The 18,045-nt window shown below is 36.6% G+C and overlaps 1 protein-coding gene across 3 annotated transcripts in view; it reads left to right on the top strand.

Moving 5' to 3' along the window:
- The window catches only part of DOK7 (docking protein 7), a 315,723-nt gene that overhangs the window by 90,861 nt on the left and 206,817 nt on the right, over window positions 1-18,045 (top strand). For 2 of the 3 annotated variants that reach the window (XR_012483344.1, XM_074274599.1), the window contains exon 8: window positions 2,661-2,703. The exons of the other annotated variant lie outside the window; for it this stretch is intronic. Coding sequence is in view for 1 of the 2 variants with exons in the window: in XM_074274599.1 (XP_074130700.1) it covers window positions 2,661-2,703 (43 nt within the window). In the remaining variant the exon portion in view is untranslated. The remainder of the gene's footprint in view (window positions 1-2,660; window positions 2,704-18,045) is intronic. 3 annotated transcript variants of the gene reach the window in all.

The following is an 18,045-nucleotide window of genomic DNA, read 5'->3' as shown; positions in this document are numbered from 1 at the left end:
GGATGACTGTGTGCAGATTTGCAAAACTTTGCAAAATGGCCAATGAACTTGTTGCTTAGTTTTATGCAACCTTGATAATGTTAGTGTATTAAGGGATTCATGTGTTACCTAGTTGTGTGTGGTTTATCTCCCTATAAACATTAGCTTTACGATGGCCCTGAGGATCATAAATCTATTTTTCATTCTAATTCTAATATATTTGATCTAAATGTACATTTTCCTAAATGCTGAGCTCAGTAATCTGCACATAGTAGGTTCTGGATGGATGTAGGAGATGCTGCATGGATATTGTGGTACTTAGAGATAGATATAGTGAGATTCAAAACCAAGTCTTCTGACTCATTATTGCTTTTTCTACTAGATTACTCCATTATTTTCTGATTCTTAATACTGAGTATCCTTTCTAGGGGTGCAAAACTTGGAAAAGAGAATTTGGGGAGATGAAATACTTAACTTCAAATATAGCACAGAATTACAATTTGGGAATCAAAGTGGAACTCCCAAACCATACCTGGAAGAGAACTCCCTTCAAATAGAACATAGATAGCAAAAAGTCACCCTGTCTCTGCTAAAAAGCCAGCAAAGATAGCCCCATTTGCATTTTGGGGGAGTTTGAATTGTTTGAATATCTCTTATCTCAAACCTAAACTTGTCCCTTGGCCTTTTTATACTTTGCTAATCATTCTATTGTCTGAATTAGGGCAGAGAGAACCAGTCTAATGCTTCTATATGGCAGCCCTACAAATATTTAAAGAGGTTCTCCTCAGGTGATCCTTATTATATAACTTACTTATTCCCAAGGCTCTGTACTATTCCAGTTGTCATCAGTAAGTTAAGGAAGTGAGGTGATTCAGTGGATAAGCATTGGGGCTGGAGTCTGGCAGACCTGAGTTCAGATTTAGTCTCTGATACTTATTGGCCTGGAATCTGGTCAAATGAAATCATATTTGTAAAGCACTAACAGGCTGCCTGGCCCATAGTAGGTGCTCTAATAAATGCTTTTTTCCTTTCCCATTCTAGTTGCCATGTTCAATAGGAGTTACAAGTTAATTGACATTTTTATAATGTGGACTGCAATTTGGAAAAGCTGTTAAAACTTATTTTATTTGGACCTAGAATGCAGTAATAGGAACAAGGGGGAAGTTGCAGAGGAGCAGATATTGGCTTCTTGTGAGGAAAAGAACTTTCTCCCAATGGAGCTGTCCAGAAGTTTTGTCTCAGGAGATAGTGGCTCCCCAGTCCCGGAGTTCTTCAAGCAGAGACTGGATAACCATTTGGGATATGGGTGTATTGAGCGGTAGATGAACTACAAGATTTCTGAAGCTCCTTCCAACTATGTTTGTTCATTTCTATAATACTACCCTAGAATACCTTGAATTCCAGGATTAGCAGTCCTACCTCTGGACTGCTGAATTTCTATTCCTAAACCTCACTTAAGACCCACTTTTTGTTATTTCTGAAAAGGTTCAATTCATTCCAGAAGTTCTTTTAATGTATTTTTCATTACTTTCCCCCAGAGTCAAAAAGTAACTTATTTTCCCCTGCCTTTAAGTATGGTAATTGAACATAGGAATTCAGTCTAGAAGTAGAAGCCACTGGAAAGCAGAATTGTTATTTAGCCCCTCAATGTGTCCGTATCAGGTCTTGATTTTTCTTAAAGTGGTTGGTGATGTTTTATGACTAATAAAAGCCACAGAGGCAACCTTTGATTAAAAAAATATCTTAAGCCATTAAGGTGCTTTTGAAACATTTCTGCCTTTCTGCATCCCTACTACATTTCACAGAGTGGAGAGAATCAGTCAGACTTAAGTCAGAGTCCCAACTCTGCCATTAACTCTCAATGTGACTCCAGGAAATAATAATACACTCTCCTTTGCTAGGTTTTATTTTTTTTTCCTTTATAAAATGAGTTTGGAAATATGTATTTATTTATTTAAGATTTCCTCTCACTTCTATGTTCCCTCCTATCTTCTACATTTAGAGACATAAAATTGTTGTTCAGTTGTTTTTCAGTCACATCCAACCCTTCATGGCGCCATTTTGGAGTTTTCTTGGCAAAGATACTGAGTGGTTTGCCATTTCTTTCTCCACCTCATTTTACTGATAAAGAAACTGAAGAGCAAAGATGGGTTAAGTGACTTGCCCAGGATGACATGGCTAATAAATGTCTGATTCCAGATTTGAACTCAGGAAGATGGGTCTTTAGGCCTGGTGCTCTATCCATGGTGCCATCTAGTTGTCCTACATGTTTAAAGCTCTTCAATATCTAAATTCTCTGCTTTATTGTCCCTTCCAGCAGTTGCCCCATGATTCTTTACATGGGCTTATATACCCTCCTGTACAGCTTTAGAAGGCCACCTTTTCTCCATGAAAAGTGACATGGCAAGTCCTAGATATCCCTATCAGATGACTTTAAGGAAGATTGAAGGAAGGTTTCCTCACTTCCATCCAGAAGGAAGCAGGAATAAAAACCAGCCTTGGTGCAAGAGATAAGTCAGTAAACTTGATGACTTATTTCAAGAGTCAGAGCAAGAAGCTCTGGCTCTCTACTAGACATCAGGGATGCAGGATTTCCAGGGTTTAAGCTTATGGGTTTTGAAATCTAGGAGATTGATACCAGTGAAGAAATCTCTCATTCTCCCCTTTTCTCTTCTATTTAGGGAGCAGCTCTTTTCCCCCTGAGACTCTTCCCAGCACCCTCAGGTTGGTACAATGTGGATGCATGTTTGTGTAGGAGAGTTTTCGTGTTATCTCCATTGGGAGCTATGCTAAGGAACCTACTGTTAAACTTGAGCTACCTTTGCAGAAAAATTAAATTCAAAATTCAGAATCACTAATTTTAGTTTATACACCTGGACTTGAAAGTTAACCAGTTTGATTTAATCAAAAAAGGACTCCAGGCATGGAGCAGAAAGACCTAGGACGGGAGTGAGATGGATGACATATAGAGATGGAATGGTATAGTGGGAAATCCAATGAATTGGAAACCAGAAAACCTGCATGCCATTGACAAGGCTGGGTGACTTTGGAGGAATCCTTTCACCTTCATTCAACTGTAGGTTTCTTTTTTTTTTTTTTTTTTTTGCCAGCAGCAAATGTGGATGATGGCAAACTTTCTAATTTTGAGATCCTAAGATTCATTAAGTCTATGGTTATTCTTTCTTTAAATTTGTTTCTTTTAGTTTTAGCTTCAAAATTTCCCCCTCACTTTTGATTATTCTTTTAAAAAGCATTTCAGTGCCTACTGTGTGTCAAGCACTGTGTACTGGGTTCAATCTAGTGCTCACAGAACTATAATTCCATGATCATGTGACAGATTCTAAGATTCTTTGACTTTAATGCAGTTATAGTCCATGATTCTAAATTATTATTATGATTCTAAGGTTCTAGCTAGGATCCTAGAATTCTATGACTTTTAAAATTCTATGATATTAGGTTATGTGATTCTAAGATCTTAAAATATGATGATTCCAAGATTCTTTGGCTATAATTACAAGATTTTAGAGTTCTGTGATTTTAAGATTTTAAGTCATAGAGACTTTGTGATTCTATGACACTGTGGTTCCAAATCTATGTTTATGTGGCTCTAAGACTCAGTGTAGCTTTAGCACTCACTCCACATTTTCCCTTTTCCATTCCCAGAATATGGAAGAGATTGTGGATAAGGATAATGAGTGTTTACCACTTTTGAATTTAAAGATTTTTTAAAAGTCTTTTATTCTGTTAATTTTGGACACTGTGTATCTTCCATTTTAAGTGTGACGGCTTAAAAAGAAGAAAACTCAAGATTTGGTGATATGTGGTTTCAAGATTCATACTGATTTGTCAGGAGGAATGCAATAGTTTGATATGGCCGGACAGTTTGAGAGAAAGAATTCCGCAATCAGGAGACCCGGGCTTCAGTAGTAGTTGACCCTATATCACCAATTGACTGTGGAAGTCTGAAAACCCCTCTGGTTCTTTCTTTTTTTGAGAGGTTGGTTAGCCCTCTGTGATAGGCTTTTTCTCCTCTATGCCCCTTCTCTGGAAGCTCCATTTTTGTAAACTTCCATGTCCCTTCCCCCCTGCTATTTGGAGCCTCTTTGCCTGAGACCTCAGGGGTGGGAAACCAATCAGAGAAACTTGAGCATTATCTCAACTCTGCCTATAAAACACAAGAGAAAGCACTATGCTGCAGTGGAAAGAGCAGTAGAAGGACCTGGGGGTTGAATCCTGTCTCTGCTACAAATTCTATATTCATCAAGTCTTAAGTTCTCTGGACTGATCTGTTTCCTCATCTGTAAAATCAGGTCTTCCAGATCTGAATATAGGATTCTATGATCATGTCCCTGGGACACCTGGTTCTTGCCGTGTCTCTGAGCTGCCCTAGCATGAGGGACAACCCAGTACCCACATCACACTAGACAGAGTGATGAAAGCCTAGTATAACCTGAGTACTGGATCCACATGGATGCTCATTCTCCTTCCTTTCCAGATGACTTGAGTTGAAACATTCCACAAGTGTTGTCCTCCCCCATTAGAGCGTGAGCTCCTTGAGAACAGGATTTTTATTTTTTAGGACTTGGATGTTGTAATCTTCATTCATACATTCCTCCTTTTACCTTAGTCTCAAGAACACTTTATGCACCTTCCCCCATTATCTAAAGTTGCGATATAGCTTAGTCTCTCTGGAAATCTCATTGTATCCTTGTACTACAGAGAAATGTGATCCTGATGGTTCCTTGTTCTATCTTCCTTTTCCTTCTTTTCATATTCCCTCCTCATTCACCCAGTGATTCAAGTTAGGTACCTTCTTTGTGTGACATAAAATGTGTTCACAATGAAGCTTTATTGCTAATAGCATTATTGACTCAGACTGTCTAGTCTGTGGAAGTCTCTAAGTCCTCTCAAAATCAAGTAAAATAGTGTAGGGCTAATATAATTGGATTCCTTCCTCAGAACCTTTGGTTTTTCATTTATAAACTGGATATAATGTTATTTACAGTGTCTACCCTTAGAGGGCTTTGAGAATCTTAAGAATTATAAGATTTTAAGGAAATCAGATATCTACTGCTGCCTATTCCAGGAATCCCTATATAATATCCTTGATTAATGATCTTCTACTTGGAGACTTCCTGGATTGGAAATTTACCATGAAGCAGTCCATTTCATTTTTAATTGCTTTAATCAATAAATCAAGAAATATTTATTATGCATTTGGTGTGTACAAGATCTTCTGCTCAACCACTAAGAACATACAATTTATAGGTCTGTTGCTTGTGAAGGTTAAATAGCATAAATGCTAATTATCAGAGAATTTTTATTTATATCAAGCCAGAATCTTCTTTATTGTTGATATCTATCCATTATTTCTAGTTCTGACCTCTGGGGTCAAGCAGAACGTGGCAACCCTGCAGATACTTGGAGAGAATTATCATCTTTTCATCTCCTGTCTTCTGTTCTCTAAAAATCTATAAAATGAGATAATGTCTGCAAAGCCCTTTTTGTAACCATAAAAGTATGACACGAGCATAGGCTATCACCATTATTATTAATATTACATGTAGTTTAGTATTAAATCCCTCAACAGCATTGGAGTGTTGAAACCCTCTCCTCCTGGATAGTCTCTCCTCTCTGGGTTTTCATGCTATTCCTTCCTCTTGGTTCTTCCTCTATCTGATTCTTCAGATTCTTTTGCTTAATCATCATCCATGTCATTATGTTCCAAGGCTCTTTTTTCTGGGATCACCTCCCTTCTTGTCTATATTTTTCCTTAGTGACTACATCAGCTCCTTTGGATTTAATGATTGTTTTTGTTGATGATCTAGGAACTGATAGATACGATCTCAGTCTCATCCCACACACAGCAAATGTGTTGGATGTTTTGAACCAGATGTCCTGTAAGCATCACAGATTCAACATGTCAAAAACAGAACACACTTTTTCCTCCCAAAATGCTTAATGTTGAGCCCACCCTCATTCTTCTAGTCTCTCTACTTTGGTGTCATCCTTAACTCCTCACTCTAATTTCCACTCCACCCTCAATATCCAGTCATCTGCGAAATCATCTTGTTTCTCCCTCCACAGCATCCCTTGTATGTGTCTCTTTCTTTCCACTTACACAGCCCAACATCCTCATTAAGGGCCTTATCACTTTTCACCTGAACTACTCTAATAGGCTTCTAATTGATTTTCATGCTTCATCTAACTCCCCATTCCAACCCAACCTCCACAGCTATGGCCATGTCACCTCCCCTACTCATCGAACTCCACTGGCTCACTATTTTGTATAATCCCCTTCAATCATTCTGTGGTCCAAAATGGACTTCATGCTGTTCCTCACACATGACACTCCATCTGCTGCCCCCGTGCCTGTGAATTGCTGTTTCCTAGATGTAGAATATACTCCACCCTTGGCTGTGCTTTGGAGTCAAGGCTCAAGCTTGTGTATAAGGACTTTCTTGATTCCATCATAACTGCCATCTGGTGCCTCCCCCTCCAAAGGTTCCTTTATGGATTAATTGTGCATATATAGCTATATGTATATATGCCTATTAACATTTATATGTTTATATAAGCCCTATAAGATATACTCATATATGGATGAATAAATATACATATAAGAAATATATTCATACTTATAAGCACCATATTTATAATTACATATAGTTATATGATACTTATAAATATTGATGATACGGGTATAGTCATATACCCATATCATCAATATTTATGTCTTTATGTCTTTATGTATAAAATTTTAAAAAATTGACTTCTAGCTCTAAAATATTGCTCCTGAGATTCCTGTTTTGAATCCCAAGTAGTGAGGAGGTAGGGAAGCAAAACAAACCTACTCAGAAGTCCCATGGGTAATAAGATCACCTAAGGGCCAGTAGCTCAAGCAAACTGCTGCATATTAGTTGTTAAAAATTGACACAAGAAAAACAAATGGGCATTTTAGTATTCTGTGGGTTTCCTTTTCATTTTGTCAAGTGATAATGGATCCCAATACAATGGATATCATTAATCACATTATGAATGCAGGCTATGTGATGATCAATTTAGTGCTTAGATTCAATTTAATGTAATCAGCTCTCAGATCATAAATAGCTTCTTTTCTGTTGAATAATATAGAGAGACAGGGATGGGGAGCATTCCCACCTGGTAAAGTGGGAAAGGGAATCCTATACTTCTTTTACATGCAGTATGCGAAGAAGTCTGACCCAGGAGTCAGGAGACCAGCGCTTTTTCATTTGGATTTCAACTTGATATTGACTTTATTTATTAGCATTGAAACCATGGCAACCACTTCCCATCTCTAGGCTTCATTCAGTGTCCTTGTCTGTAAAATGAGGGGCTTGGAATAGATCTCTAAAGCAACCTCGGGCTGACTCTATTTGATTCAACATTCTATTTTCCAAAGTGCTTTTTAATTCTAACATTCTATGTCTTCCTTTTCTTACAGTCCCTTCTAGCTCTGACATTCTCAGTATAAATCCTATACAACAAACTCTTTGAATCATTCTTTGTATTTTTTAATCTCTAATCATTAGCATCGTGTCTAGTACATAGTAGGTATTTTATAATTGCTTGATTTGTTATGTTCGTTCTAGTTTGAAAATCCTCCGAGTATTAAAGTCTGGCTTTAGGTTTTGAATGTCTGGAATTGGGTCTGCACTGGCTGAAAAAAGAGAGAGAGAGCTAGTGCATGAGTGATGGAGATTGCTCATCTCAAACAATGCTCTTGGCAGGAGGGAAGAATCTTATTAGACAGTCATCTGTATGTAAGCTGAGGAACTATGCGCTTCTTGGGGAGATTAGGAATGCAAAATCAATCAGAAGAGAAGCCTGGGGCTTGCTCTTCTGTCTTCCCAATTTGCTAATCCCATTAGAAAGCGGCTGTTTGGAAATAACAAGATGTCCTTTCTTCCAGCACTTTTTTTTTTTTTTTTTTTTTTTTTTTTTTACTGTGAATTTCAGTGAATTTTTAATGCATGAAAATATTTATTTGCCTTTGGGGGTGTAATGGGTCTGGATTCCTCCAAAGACAAAATTAGTGTGGTGTAGTCAGGGAGACATCAAATGTGCGCCCAATGGTGGGCACAGTGCTTCGTTCACTACTTAATGAATGCTTGTTGAATTGAATTAATAACAAAAATTACCATAGCTCCTATTTCTATTCTGCTCCACCATTTAAAAACCACTTTCCTCCCAACAGCCCAGTGAAGAGGGTAATGCATGCATAATTATCTATCCTTGTTTTAGGGAGGCACAGATAAGGGGAGTGAATTGAATCAGATCTCACTTCTAGTCTTAACTCTAACTGTAATTTGCTGTGTGATATTGGGGAAATTATTTTATGTGGCTAGAGTGGAGTGGGGAAATGTTGGAGGCTCTATCATTTAAGGATAAGGTAGCTGGATCTAGGAATGTTTAGTCTGGTACAGAGTAAATTTAGGAAGGAATGAATAGGGATCTGTAAATACTGTAAGGACTGTTATGTTGAAAAGAGACTTGTTTGATATGGCCTTGGAATGTATAACTAGGAATAAAAGAGAAAAGTTATAGAAGGCTGGTTTTAGCTTGAAGAAGGAAAAAACTTCCTAACATTGAGACTTGTCCAGCCGTAAAATGAGTTTCTTGGAGATACTGAGTTCCCCATTATTGCCAACTTGTAAGGAAAGGCTGAATGATTTTTTACAAGGGCATTGGATATAAAATCAGGAAATCTGGCTTTAGGTCCTAGCTCTAGCAATTACTAGTTGTGAGACATGTCCCTTGACCATCAGCTTCTTTATCTATAAAATGAGAATGATAGTGATACTTGAACTATTTGCTTTGTGGGGTTATTATGAGGAAATTGTTTTGCAAAATTTAATATATTGCATTATTGTTTTTTGAAGTAATTTAGAGAGGATTTATGCTTCAGGTATTTGTTATTCTAGACTGTGGTGTCAAACTCAAAGACAGGGGCAATTAAACCATATATAAACATCCCTGCAGGACCTATATTGACTTAGAAAACCACATATTGACACTATGTTCTATTGCATTTTTTTTTTTTTTTTATTTTCTTAAATGTTTTCCAATTATCTTAATCAGTTTGTCCCAGCAGTGAAAATGTTGCCAGGGACATGTTTCACATGTGGAGAATCTCTGAAAGGTCCTTGCAGAGCTGAGATTCTAAGATTATATGAGCCCCATTCATTAAGTGCTTACTGTGTGTCAGGCACTTGCTAGGTGCTTAGTGATACAAATTCAAAAGCAAAATATTCTCTATCCTTAAAGAGCTTATGATCTAGCCTGGTGAAATAGATTCAGATAGATAATTTTGGGAGGAAGGAACTGTCAGGAAATGATTCATATAGAACAGTGGTTCTTAAACTTTTGTTCTCAGTATCTTTAATCTCTTAAAATTATTGTTTTTGTTTATGGGTTATATTCATAGATATTTATTAGAAATGAAAACTAATTTTGAATTTGTAGACCCTCTGAAAGGGTTTCAGAGACTTCCAGGATTCTCTGGGCCACCCTTTGAGAACCACTGATGTAGAGGGTGGTTCCTGTTTCTAAGAGGTTGAAGTTAGGAGGAAGTACATTCCAGGCAAGGGATATTAGTACAAAGACATAGGGATGAGTGATGGAATTCCATGTGTGAAGAACTGCAAGAAAGCCAGTTTGGCTCTGCATTCATTTCTAGGAGTCAGCACAGATTGCCTACAAATATATAATAGCAAACTATACTTATCTCCTTTTTTTTTTTTTTTTTTTTGAAATAAGAGAAATGTCCTAGATCCCCTGTAATGAATGAATACAGAAATCTTCCTAGTAAACATGAGGAGAGAGTGGGGACCTCTCAATAGGAAGATTTTGATTTTATGAAGTGATTATATATTTATTTAATAGGCCCTACAAGGAGGGAAAGCATAAATAAAAGATAAAAAGAAAGGAGAAATGAATATCACAAAATCACAAAATCTCCAAATTGGAAAGGACTTTCTCAGCTGTCCAGACCAACCTATCCTCAAACTGGCTGCTTTAGGAACCCCTAGTACAACCAATCCAAGAAGAGGAACAAGCACTGGTGAATACTGTCAGTCCTGTTTCAATCTTACACTATTTATATTCATTGTGTTATCTTAGGCTGTGGCTATGCTGGAAGGATCACTTGGAGTACCTAAAACTTTTGCCTTCAATGAGACAATGGTTCCCACTGAGCAAAGTGCCTGTTGCCATTTTTTTTTTTTTGTATTAATAATGATCAAGATCTTTTTATATCTTTGATATCTTTCCCTCCTTTAGCACACTTACGACTATGTCTCCTTTAGCATGGATCTTTTCTATATGAATTTGATCTACTCCAGTGTTTTTCCATCTTTGCTCTCTTTTGTGACATTTCTGTCTCTTATATAAACATATCTGGGACTGTGATGTCTCTTTTGGCAAAAATATGTCATGGTAATCTTTGTAAGTGCTTTTGTTTTCCACATTCTGTTTAATACTCTTAAACTTTCTTGAGATGACTTGAGTTGCTTTCTACAAACTGGTTTTTATCTTGCACAGCTTCCTCACCTCCCATTTAATAGTATTTTATTTTATTTCTAATTCATGTAAAGATAGTTTTCAACATTCATTTTTATGAGATTTTGAGTTCCAAATTTTTCTCCCTCTTTCTTTCCATTCCCCCTTCCCAAGGCAGAAAGTGCGTGATATAGGTTATGCATGTACAATCATATTAATCATATTTCAACATGTCATGTTGTGAAAGAAGAAGCAGAACAAAAGGCAAAAACCATGAGAAAGAAAAAACAAAACAGGTGAAGTGAAAATAGTATGCTTTGATCTGCATTCAGACTCCATAGTTCTTTCTCTGGATATGGATAGAATTTTCCATCATGAGTCTTGGATCATTGATTATTTGAGAAGAGCTAATTTTGTGAAAGTTGATTGATGGACAATGTTGCTTTTATTGTGTAATGTTCTCCTAGTTCTGCGCACTTCTCTCAGCATCAGGTCAGGCTTTCCAGTTTTCTCTGAAATTTGCCTGATCTTCATTTCTTACAGCACAATAGTATTTCATTATATTCAGATACCACAACTTGTCTAGCCATTCTCCAACTGATGGACATCCCCACAATTTCCAGTTCTTTGTCACCACCTGCTATAAACATTTTTGTACATGTGGGTCTTTTACCCTTTTTATGATCTCTTTGAGATACAGACTTAACAGTGATACTGTTGGATCAAAGGGTATGCACAATTTTGTAGTCCTTTGGGCATAGTTCCTAATGCTTTCCAGATCAGTTCACAACTCCACCAACAATGTATTAGTTTTCCAATTTTCCCACATCTTGTCCAACTTTTATCATTTTTCTTTTCTGTCATAGAAGTCAGTCTGATAGGTGTGAGATGGTGCTTCAGAGTTGTTTTAATTTGCATTTCTCTAATCAATAGTTGCACAGCTTCTTAACATTTTAGGAAGAGGAGACAGATTTCAGAGACAGAAATGACAATCTGATAATTATATATAACAACTAATATTAATAGTAAATATTTACATATGGTACTTATAAAGTATGATATATACATATGCATACATATATGTGTATACCCAATAAGGAGATGCTGAGGGAAGAGTCAAAGAGAATCCCAAGTTTCTAATCACAGATGACAGTTAAATTTAGAAATGGTAAAGTCTAGAGGAACAAATGCAAAAAACGCAGAAAAAGCAAAAGGGGAGAAAATAATTAACACAGAAAATGAAGGCTGGGAAAAATGTCTTTGGATTTGGCATTTAGGAAGTTATTAGTGAATAACTTTTGAGGATATCGTTTTAGGACAGTGATGGATTGGAGACAATTGCAAGGGACTGAGGAGGAAGAGGAAATTCTCTCTCTCTCTTTCTCTTCCTTCCTTCTTTTCTCCTCCCTCTCTTTTTTTAGCCATCCCAGAGTAGTATAGTATTCCTTAGCCTAGTACCTCTGGCTTTTAAGTTATGGAATAAATTTATCTCTATGGCTCTCAGTTACCTTCTTTGTCAAACAAGGGAATAAAGGCCATCCTTTCTAAGTCCCATAATAATTTGATTCTTTAGAGTTTTACAAAGTTTTACAAAGCACATTTCTTCCAACAAACCTGTATGATAAGTATTATTATCTTCATTTTACAGATTAGAAAGCTGAAGTTCAGAGAGATTAAGTGATTTGCCCATGATCACATAGTTAGAAAGGGCTGAACCCTTTCTACAGCTCCAACAAGTCTTACTCATCCAGTCTTTGCTTGAATACTTCAAGGAAGAGGAAACTCACTACCTCTTAAGGGATCCACTTAGCCTGATTGGTCCTTGGATGACAGACATAATCTTCTGCTTTTGTTGAACAAATGCAAAAAATACAGAAAGCCTTTGTGGAAGCCCAGGACCTGCTTAGCTTCTGCCTTGCTGATATAGCCTTCTAGGCTTGTCTCTGGAGGAGGTTACTGGTGGGCTGGGCAAGCTTTCTGGAGACTGTGGTTTCCCCTGGTATTCAGAAGGGTGAATTACTAATAGGACAGCTAAGTTATTCCTTGCATCCTGGCCTGATCTGCCATTTCCTCCTGCTGCTTGATGAGAAGTGAGGAAAGCAAGAGGCTTTGAGCTTGGCCCTCAGCATAATTTCCATGGCTCTCATTCCTGGCAAAGCCTCAATCTTAGTTTCCCCAGTGTGTCTGCCTGAGACTGGCATTTTCTTTTTCAATAATTGATCCCATGTACTACAAATGCTGAAGGATTTACTGAAATCCTTTACCAGCGCTTGGTGCTTTGACTGGGATTGAAAGAGATAAACCTGAACCTTGCTTGGAAAATAAGAAGGATATTATTTGAACTAGATGTCAAAGAGTAAAAAAACACACAATATTTTATACAATAAATATCACAAGTACCAACACTGAACTATGCATATATGCTTCTAAGGCCTTTTATCTTAGCGCCCCCCCCCCCCCCCCTAAACACACATATACACATACAGATTTATTCTCTTGTTGCTGCTATAAAGAAGTAAATCATGGGCCCTAAGTTCAGGAAAATTATTAGCATGTATATATTTATATGCATAATATATAAATGCACATACACATGCTATATATATATGCATACATACTATATGTAAGTAAATATATATAGTCCAGGAGAATTATAAGTATGTATACACACATATATACTCTCTCTCACACACATATATACATAAATATACATATATCTTAATGGAGAGATGAATGGTGACTATAAACTATTCCTATCAACCAGTGATGACTTGCATTTTGAAAGTATTGCAAATTGCATATTACAAGCTCAAAGTAGCTTAAAATGTCATTTAGCACAATTAATTTTTAGTACAATTTATTGTTCAAATGAGAAGAATGAAGGTGGGGGACAGGGGAAGTGACTTGCTTGGAGATACTCTTAGATGGTAGGATTTTAACCAAATCTCAGCTGATTCCATATTCAACAAATCATGCTGTTCTTTTCAATAAGGATGCCCTTGATTCATATATAGAAAGCTTGCATGAAGATTTCATATAGCTGGGCTCTCATCTAAGATAACCATTTTGGATTACAGGCTTTAGAGCTGGCAAAAACTTTGGAGAGCATTTAGTTCAAGTCCAGTGTTTTACAGATGAATAAATAACTGAGGTTGAGAGTCTCCTCAGGGAAACAAAACATTATGTCATTAAGTGCTAAGTTGTGCAGGCCAGGCTCTCAGAAAGCTTTAACCATTTGACAGGGGATCATGTTTCTTAAACACTTCAACTTTGCTCCTAGTTCAGAGTCATATCAGCTTGCTGAAATCAAAATGAAAACTCCCAAATAGTTTTCCTCCTTCCCAGTCCCAAAACTATTATAATCTCAGGCTCAAAAATTTCACTCATTATTGAACAAAGCAGTTGCCTTATTCATTGATTTGTAAATCAGTTTTATGGTTGCATTGTTCATTGGTGTGTAGACCAGCTTTATAGTTGCTTGGTTTGTTGGTTTGTAGACTGGTTTTGTAGTTGCCTTGTTCATTGATTTGTAGACCACTTTTGTAGTTGTCTGTTTGTTGGTTTATAGATCAGCTTTATAGTTGCCTTGTTCATTGGTTTGTAGACTGGTTTTGTAGTTGCCTTGTTTGTTGGCTTGTAGACTGGTCTTGTAGACCTTCAATGGATCTTACATTTGAGTAAGAGGATAAGAATTAAACAGAGAGCTCACAATATAGCAATGTGTGATGCTATGTCAAGTACATCCACAGCTAGGTGGTGCACTGGATAGAGTGCCAGATCTGAGGTCAGGAAGCCTTGAGTTCAAATCCAGCCTGTGTGAACCTGAGCAAGTCATTTAATTCTGTGTACCTCACTTTCCTCCTATGTAAAATGAGCTGGAGAAAGAAGTAGCAAACCACTCCGATATCTTTGCCAAGAAAAGACCAAATGGGGTCATGAAGATGGACACAATTTGGAAAATAACTGTAACAATAACAACATTTGTTGTATTGGATGAGTTCAATCAGTCCCAAGAATTAGGAGAGTTTGGGGTCGTGGGTCCTAAAATATTATTCTTCCTTATCTACATCAACCTAAAATGTGTTTCAATAGACAAAGCAACAGATCTCATTTGTGGGATGATTGGTAGCAGAGATGGACTTTAAATCTGGCTTACTTGGCTCCAACCCATTTCATTTCTGTACTTCTCCATACAAACAAAGGGAAAACTTCAATTTTTATGGGCAAAGCAAGGTGGAGGTGAGAGTTAATATCCATTGGGAACATCAGTTTGGGTGAGGAGAGTCATAGGGATCACACAGTAGACTCTCAGAAATATCTGATCTTTATTGTTAGAGCTTTTGCTAACTTTGATGGTGAAAGAGGTCTGATTCCAGTTCGAGGTTTATACAATATATCAGTTACATGGCTGGACATCAGAGAAAGAAAAGAGATGGTAGGTAATGAGATCCTTTCCCAACCTGGGACTAAGGAAGGCATGGGTTTGGAATACTATCCAAAGTTTGCATTTTTAAGTTTCTTTCTATTGGGAGTGCTGTCTCATTCTAGTATTATCCTAATGTGTTAGGAGACTCACAGATGAATCAAATTATGGACCTGAATAATAGAGTTAGAACAAAAGGGCAGGGAGGGACCTGGATCAAGGGAGAAACTGCTGTAATTAAATAACAGCAAATTAAGGGGCTGGAGACAGAACTTAATTGACAGACATTTAATAGGGACTGGTTCTTTGTCTGCCACAGGATCTTCTTGCTTAATGATCATGGTTTTTTTTTTTTTTTAATACTTTGTCTTAGATTGAGAAAAGAAGAAAATAAGTAATAAAGTACAATAAATTCCTTTGAGGTGTTTGAGTAATTGAACATTCAGATTTTTGCCTAAATTCATAAAATGTCAGAGGAGGACAGGTCCCTAGGCCAGAGAGCCCAAAGGACCTCAAAACATAAAACAAAATATTCTGTGATAGAAGGAACCATAGGACAAAAATATTAATGTTTAAAAATTTAATTAATTAATTATTAAGGTAATGGAATCTAGCATGGAAGAGCTTAATAGGACCTTATTATTACTGTGGTGGTTATTATTACTTTACACAAAACCCTACCTTTTCCTAATAAGTTACCAAGTACATCAGCAGTGATTTTCACATGCAGCAAATACATTCAACACAAAAATTCTATCATACAGAATTTAATCTTTCTTTGTCAGTTCAGAAAGCATTAGCAGAGTGTCAGAGCCATTATCAATAGCGCTCAGTAATTGGAGAGGCTGATGAAAATACCAGATGTAGGTGTCTGAGAGTGGTTGGGACTGAGAAGCTCAAGACTTCAGAAGTCTTTCTACTCTACCCTGCTATTTCGACTTAGGTTAGGAAAAAGGTCATTGGGATATATGCATGTATATAAACATACATATTTAATATATACATACACACATATGATTATATATGTAATATGGATATATATGTGTGTGTGTGTGTGTGTGTGTGTGTATACATACATACATACATATAGAGCCTCTATGGAATCAAGTAGTTCTTTTTGTAGGAATTGTTTGATCTGTCATGATCCATCAAACTTATGATCCATTCTCTCACAATTTATAATGGCTATTGAGAGGACCCTATGCCCAATACAGAACATATTTTAAAAGCAGCACTTTTAGTCTGGCAGACTCATCCTGAATGAGATGATGTATATGACAAAGCTTTGTGATCTTAGGACCAAAAAGTGCTCCATAAATTCCCAATCTTAAGACCCAAGATGAGTACTTCTTCATACTAATCACTTAGAAGTTTTAGGAAGGATGTGCTGGCTAAGTAGATTGGGTGATAACAGATAATTCTACCTCCCAGGGCTGGAATTAGGACCCAGTGAGATAATAATTATAAAATGCTTAGCACAGTGCTATATAAGTGTAAACTATTGTTATTATTAATATCATTTTAAGAAATGCATTTTTATGTTAGGCAATTTTATCATATTCTATATGAGACTCCATAAAGTCCTCTAAAGCAGGGCTTCTTAAACTTTTTCTACTTATTTTGCCTTATTTTTGTACATGATTCCAGGCATACTGGGATATGACATAGGTATACAAATAATTTATTAATAATAAATCATAATTTCATGACCCTCCAGAAGTTACAAAACCCCAGAAGGGATTGAGAACCAGTTTAAGAAGCTTCTTTATGTCATGGAGGTGATGCTGGGTTCTGGTTCATCCTTCATTTAGTAAACATTTATTACTTTTTAAAAATTAAAGCTTTTTACTTTGTAAAACCTTATGTTTCAGAGTTATATTTCAAGAAACCATCAATAAAAACTATATAAGATAAAAGGGTTAATTATCCCAATTTTTAAAAATGATAGAATAAATAGGAAAGAAAAAATGTAGCCTCCAAACCCTAAGATATCTTGCAAAATAATGTGATCAAAATTTATATTCTTTTGAATAGAGCACACACATGTAAAGGTATGACTCTTCATGTGGACAGAGAGAAAGGAGAAGAGAGAGGAAGAAGAAATGAAGAAAGGAGGGAAAGAAGGAGGGAAGACTAGGTTCTAGAGCTATAAATCAAAACCAAAATAATTCCTGTTGTTGAAAGACTTTCTGGATTGTAAATTCCTTGAGGGCTGGAACTATCTTGCTTTTTTTTGTATCTTCAGCACTTAGCACAGTGTCTAGCAAATAGCAGGTGCTTAATAAATGTTGATTGATGGATTCAAGGCACTTAAACATTATAGGGATCAGGGGAGGGGGAAAAAAGGATATAATAGATACCTAAGTAAGCAAAAACAAGATATTTGAGGAGACATTTAACAACCAAATCAGGATGGATTTCACACATAGAAGGTGGGCCATGACCTGGGCCTGAAAAGAAGCAAAATGGTGATAAGAGGCAGAGTGAAGGCAGGAATGCATTTCAGGCATGTGGACATCCTGGGCAAAGATGCAAAGATGGAACAATGAGTCTTGGAGTAGCCAGAAGGTCAGTTTGGCTGGAATATGGAGCAGATAGAGGAGAAAAGTCTAAAAGTGAGGTAGGTTGAAATCAGATTTCAAAGGGCTTTTTCTGCATCTATTGAGATAATCACATGCTTTTTTTTTTTTTTTTTTTTTGTTGTTTACTTATTGATATAGTCAATTATGCTAATAGTTTTCCTAATACAGGAACCAGTCCTGTATTCCTGGTATAAATCCTACTTAGTCATGGTATTATCCTGTTTATAGCTTGCTGTAATCTCTTTGCTAATATTTTATTTAAGATTTTTGCATCAATATTCATTAGGGAAAGTGGTCTATAATTTTCTTTTTCTGTTTTGACCCTACCTGGTTTAGGTATAAGCATCATATCTGTGTTATTAAAGGAATTTAAACTCAATGCCCTATTTTTTCCAATTGCAAATTCACACATAAATCCATGTGGCCTTAGAGATTTTTTCTTAGGGAATTGATTAATAGAGTATTTAATTTCTTTTTCAGAGAGCTTTGAAGGCCAAATTGAAGAGTTTGTATTTTATTCTCAGAGAGCCACAGAAAATT

This window comes from Sminthopsis crassicaudata, chromosome 6, assembly GCF_048593235.1.
Source record: "Sminthopsis crassicaudata isolate SCR6 chromosome 6, ASM4859323v1, whole genome shotgun sequence".
NCBI lineage: Eukaryota > Metazoa > Chordata > Mammalia > Dasyuromorphia > Dasyuridae > Sminthopsis > Sminthopsis crassicaudata.
Note: the sequence above shows the minus strand (reverse complement) of the source record. Positions and strands in the feature narration are given on the sequence as shown.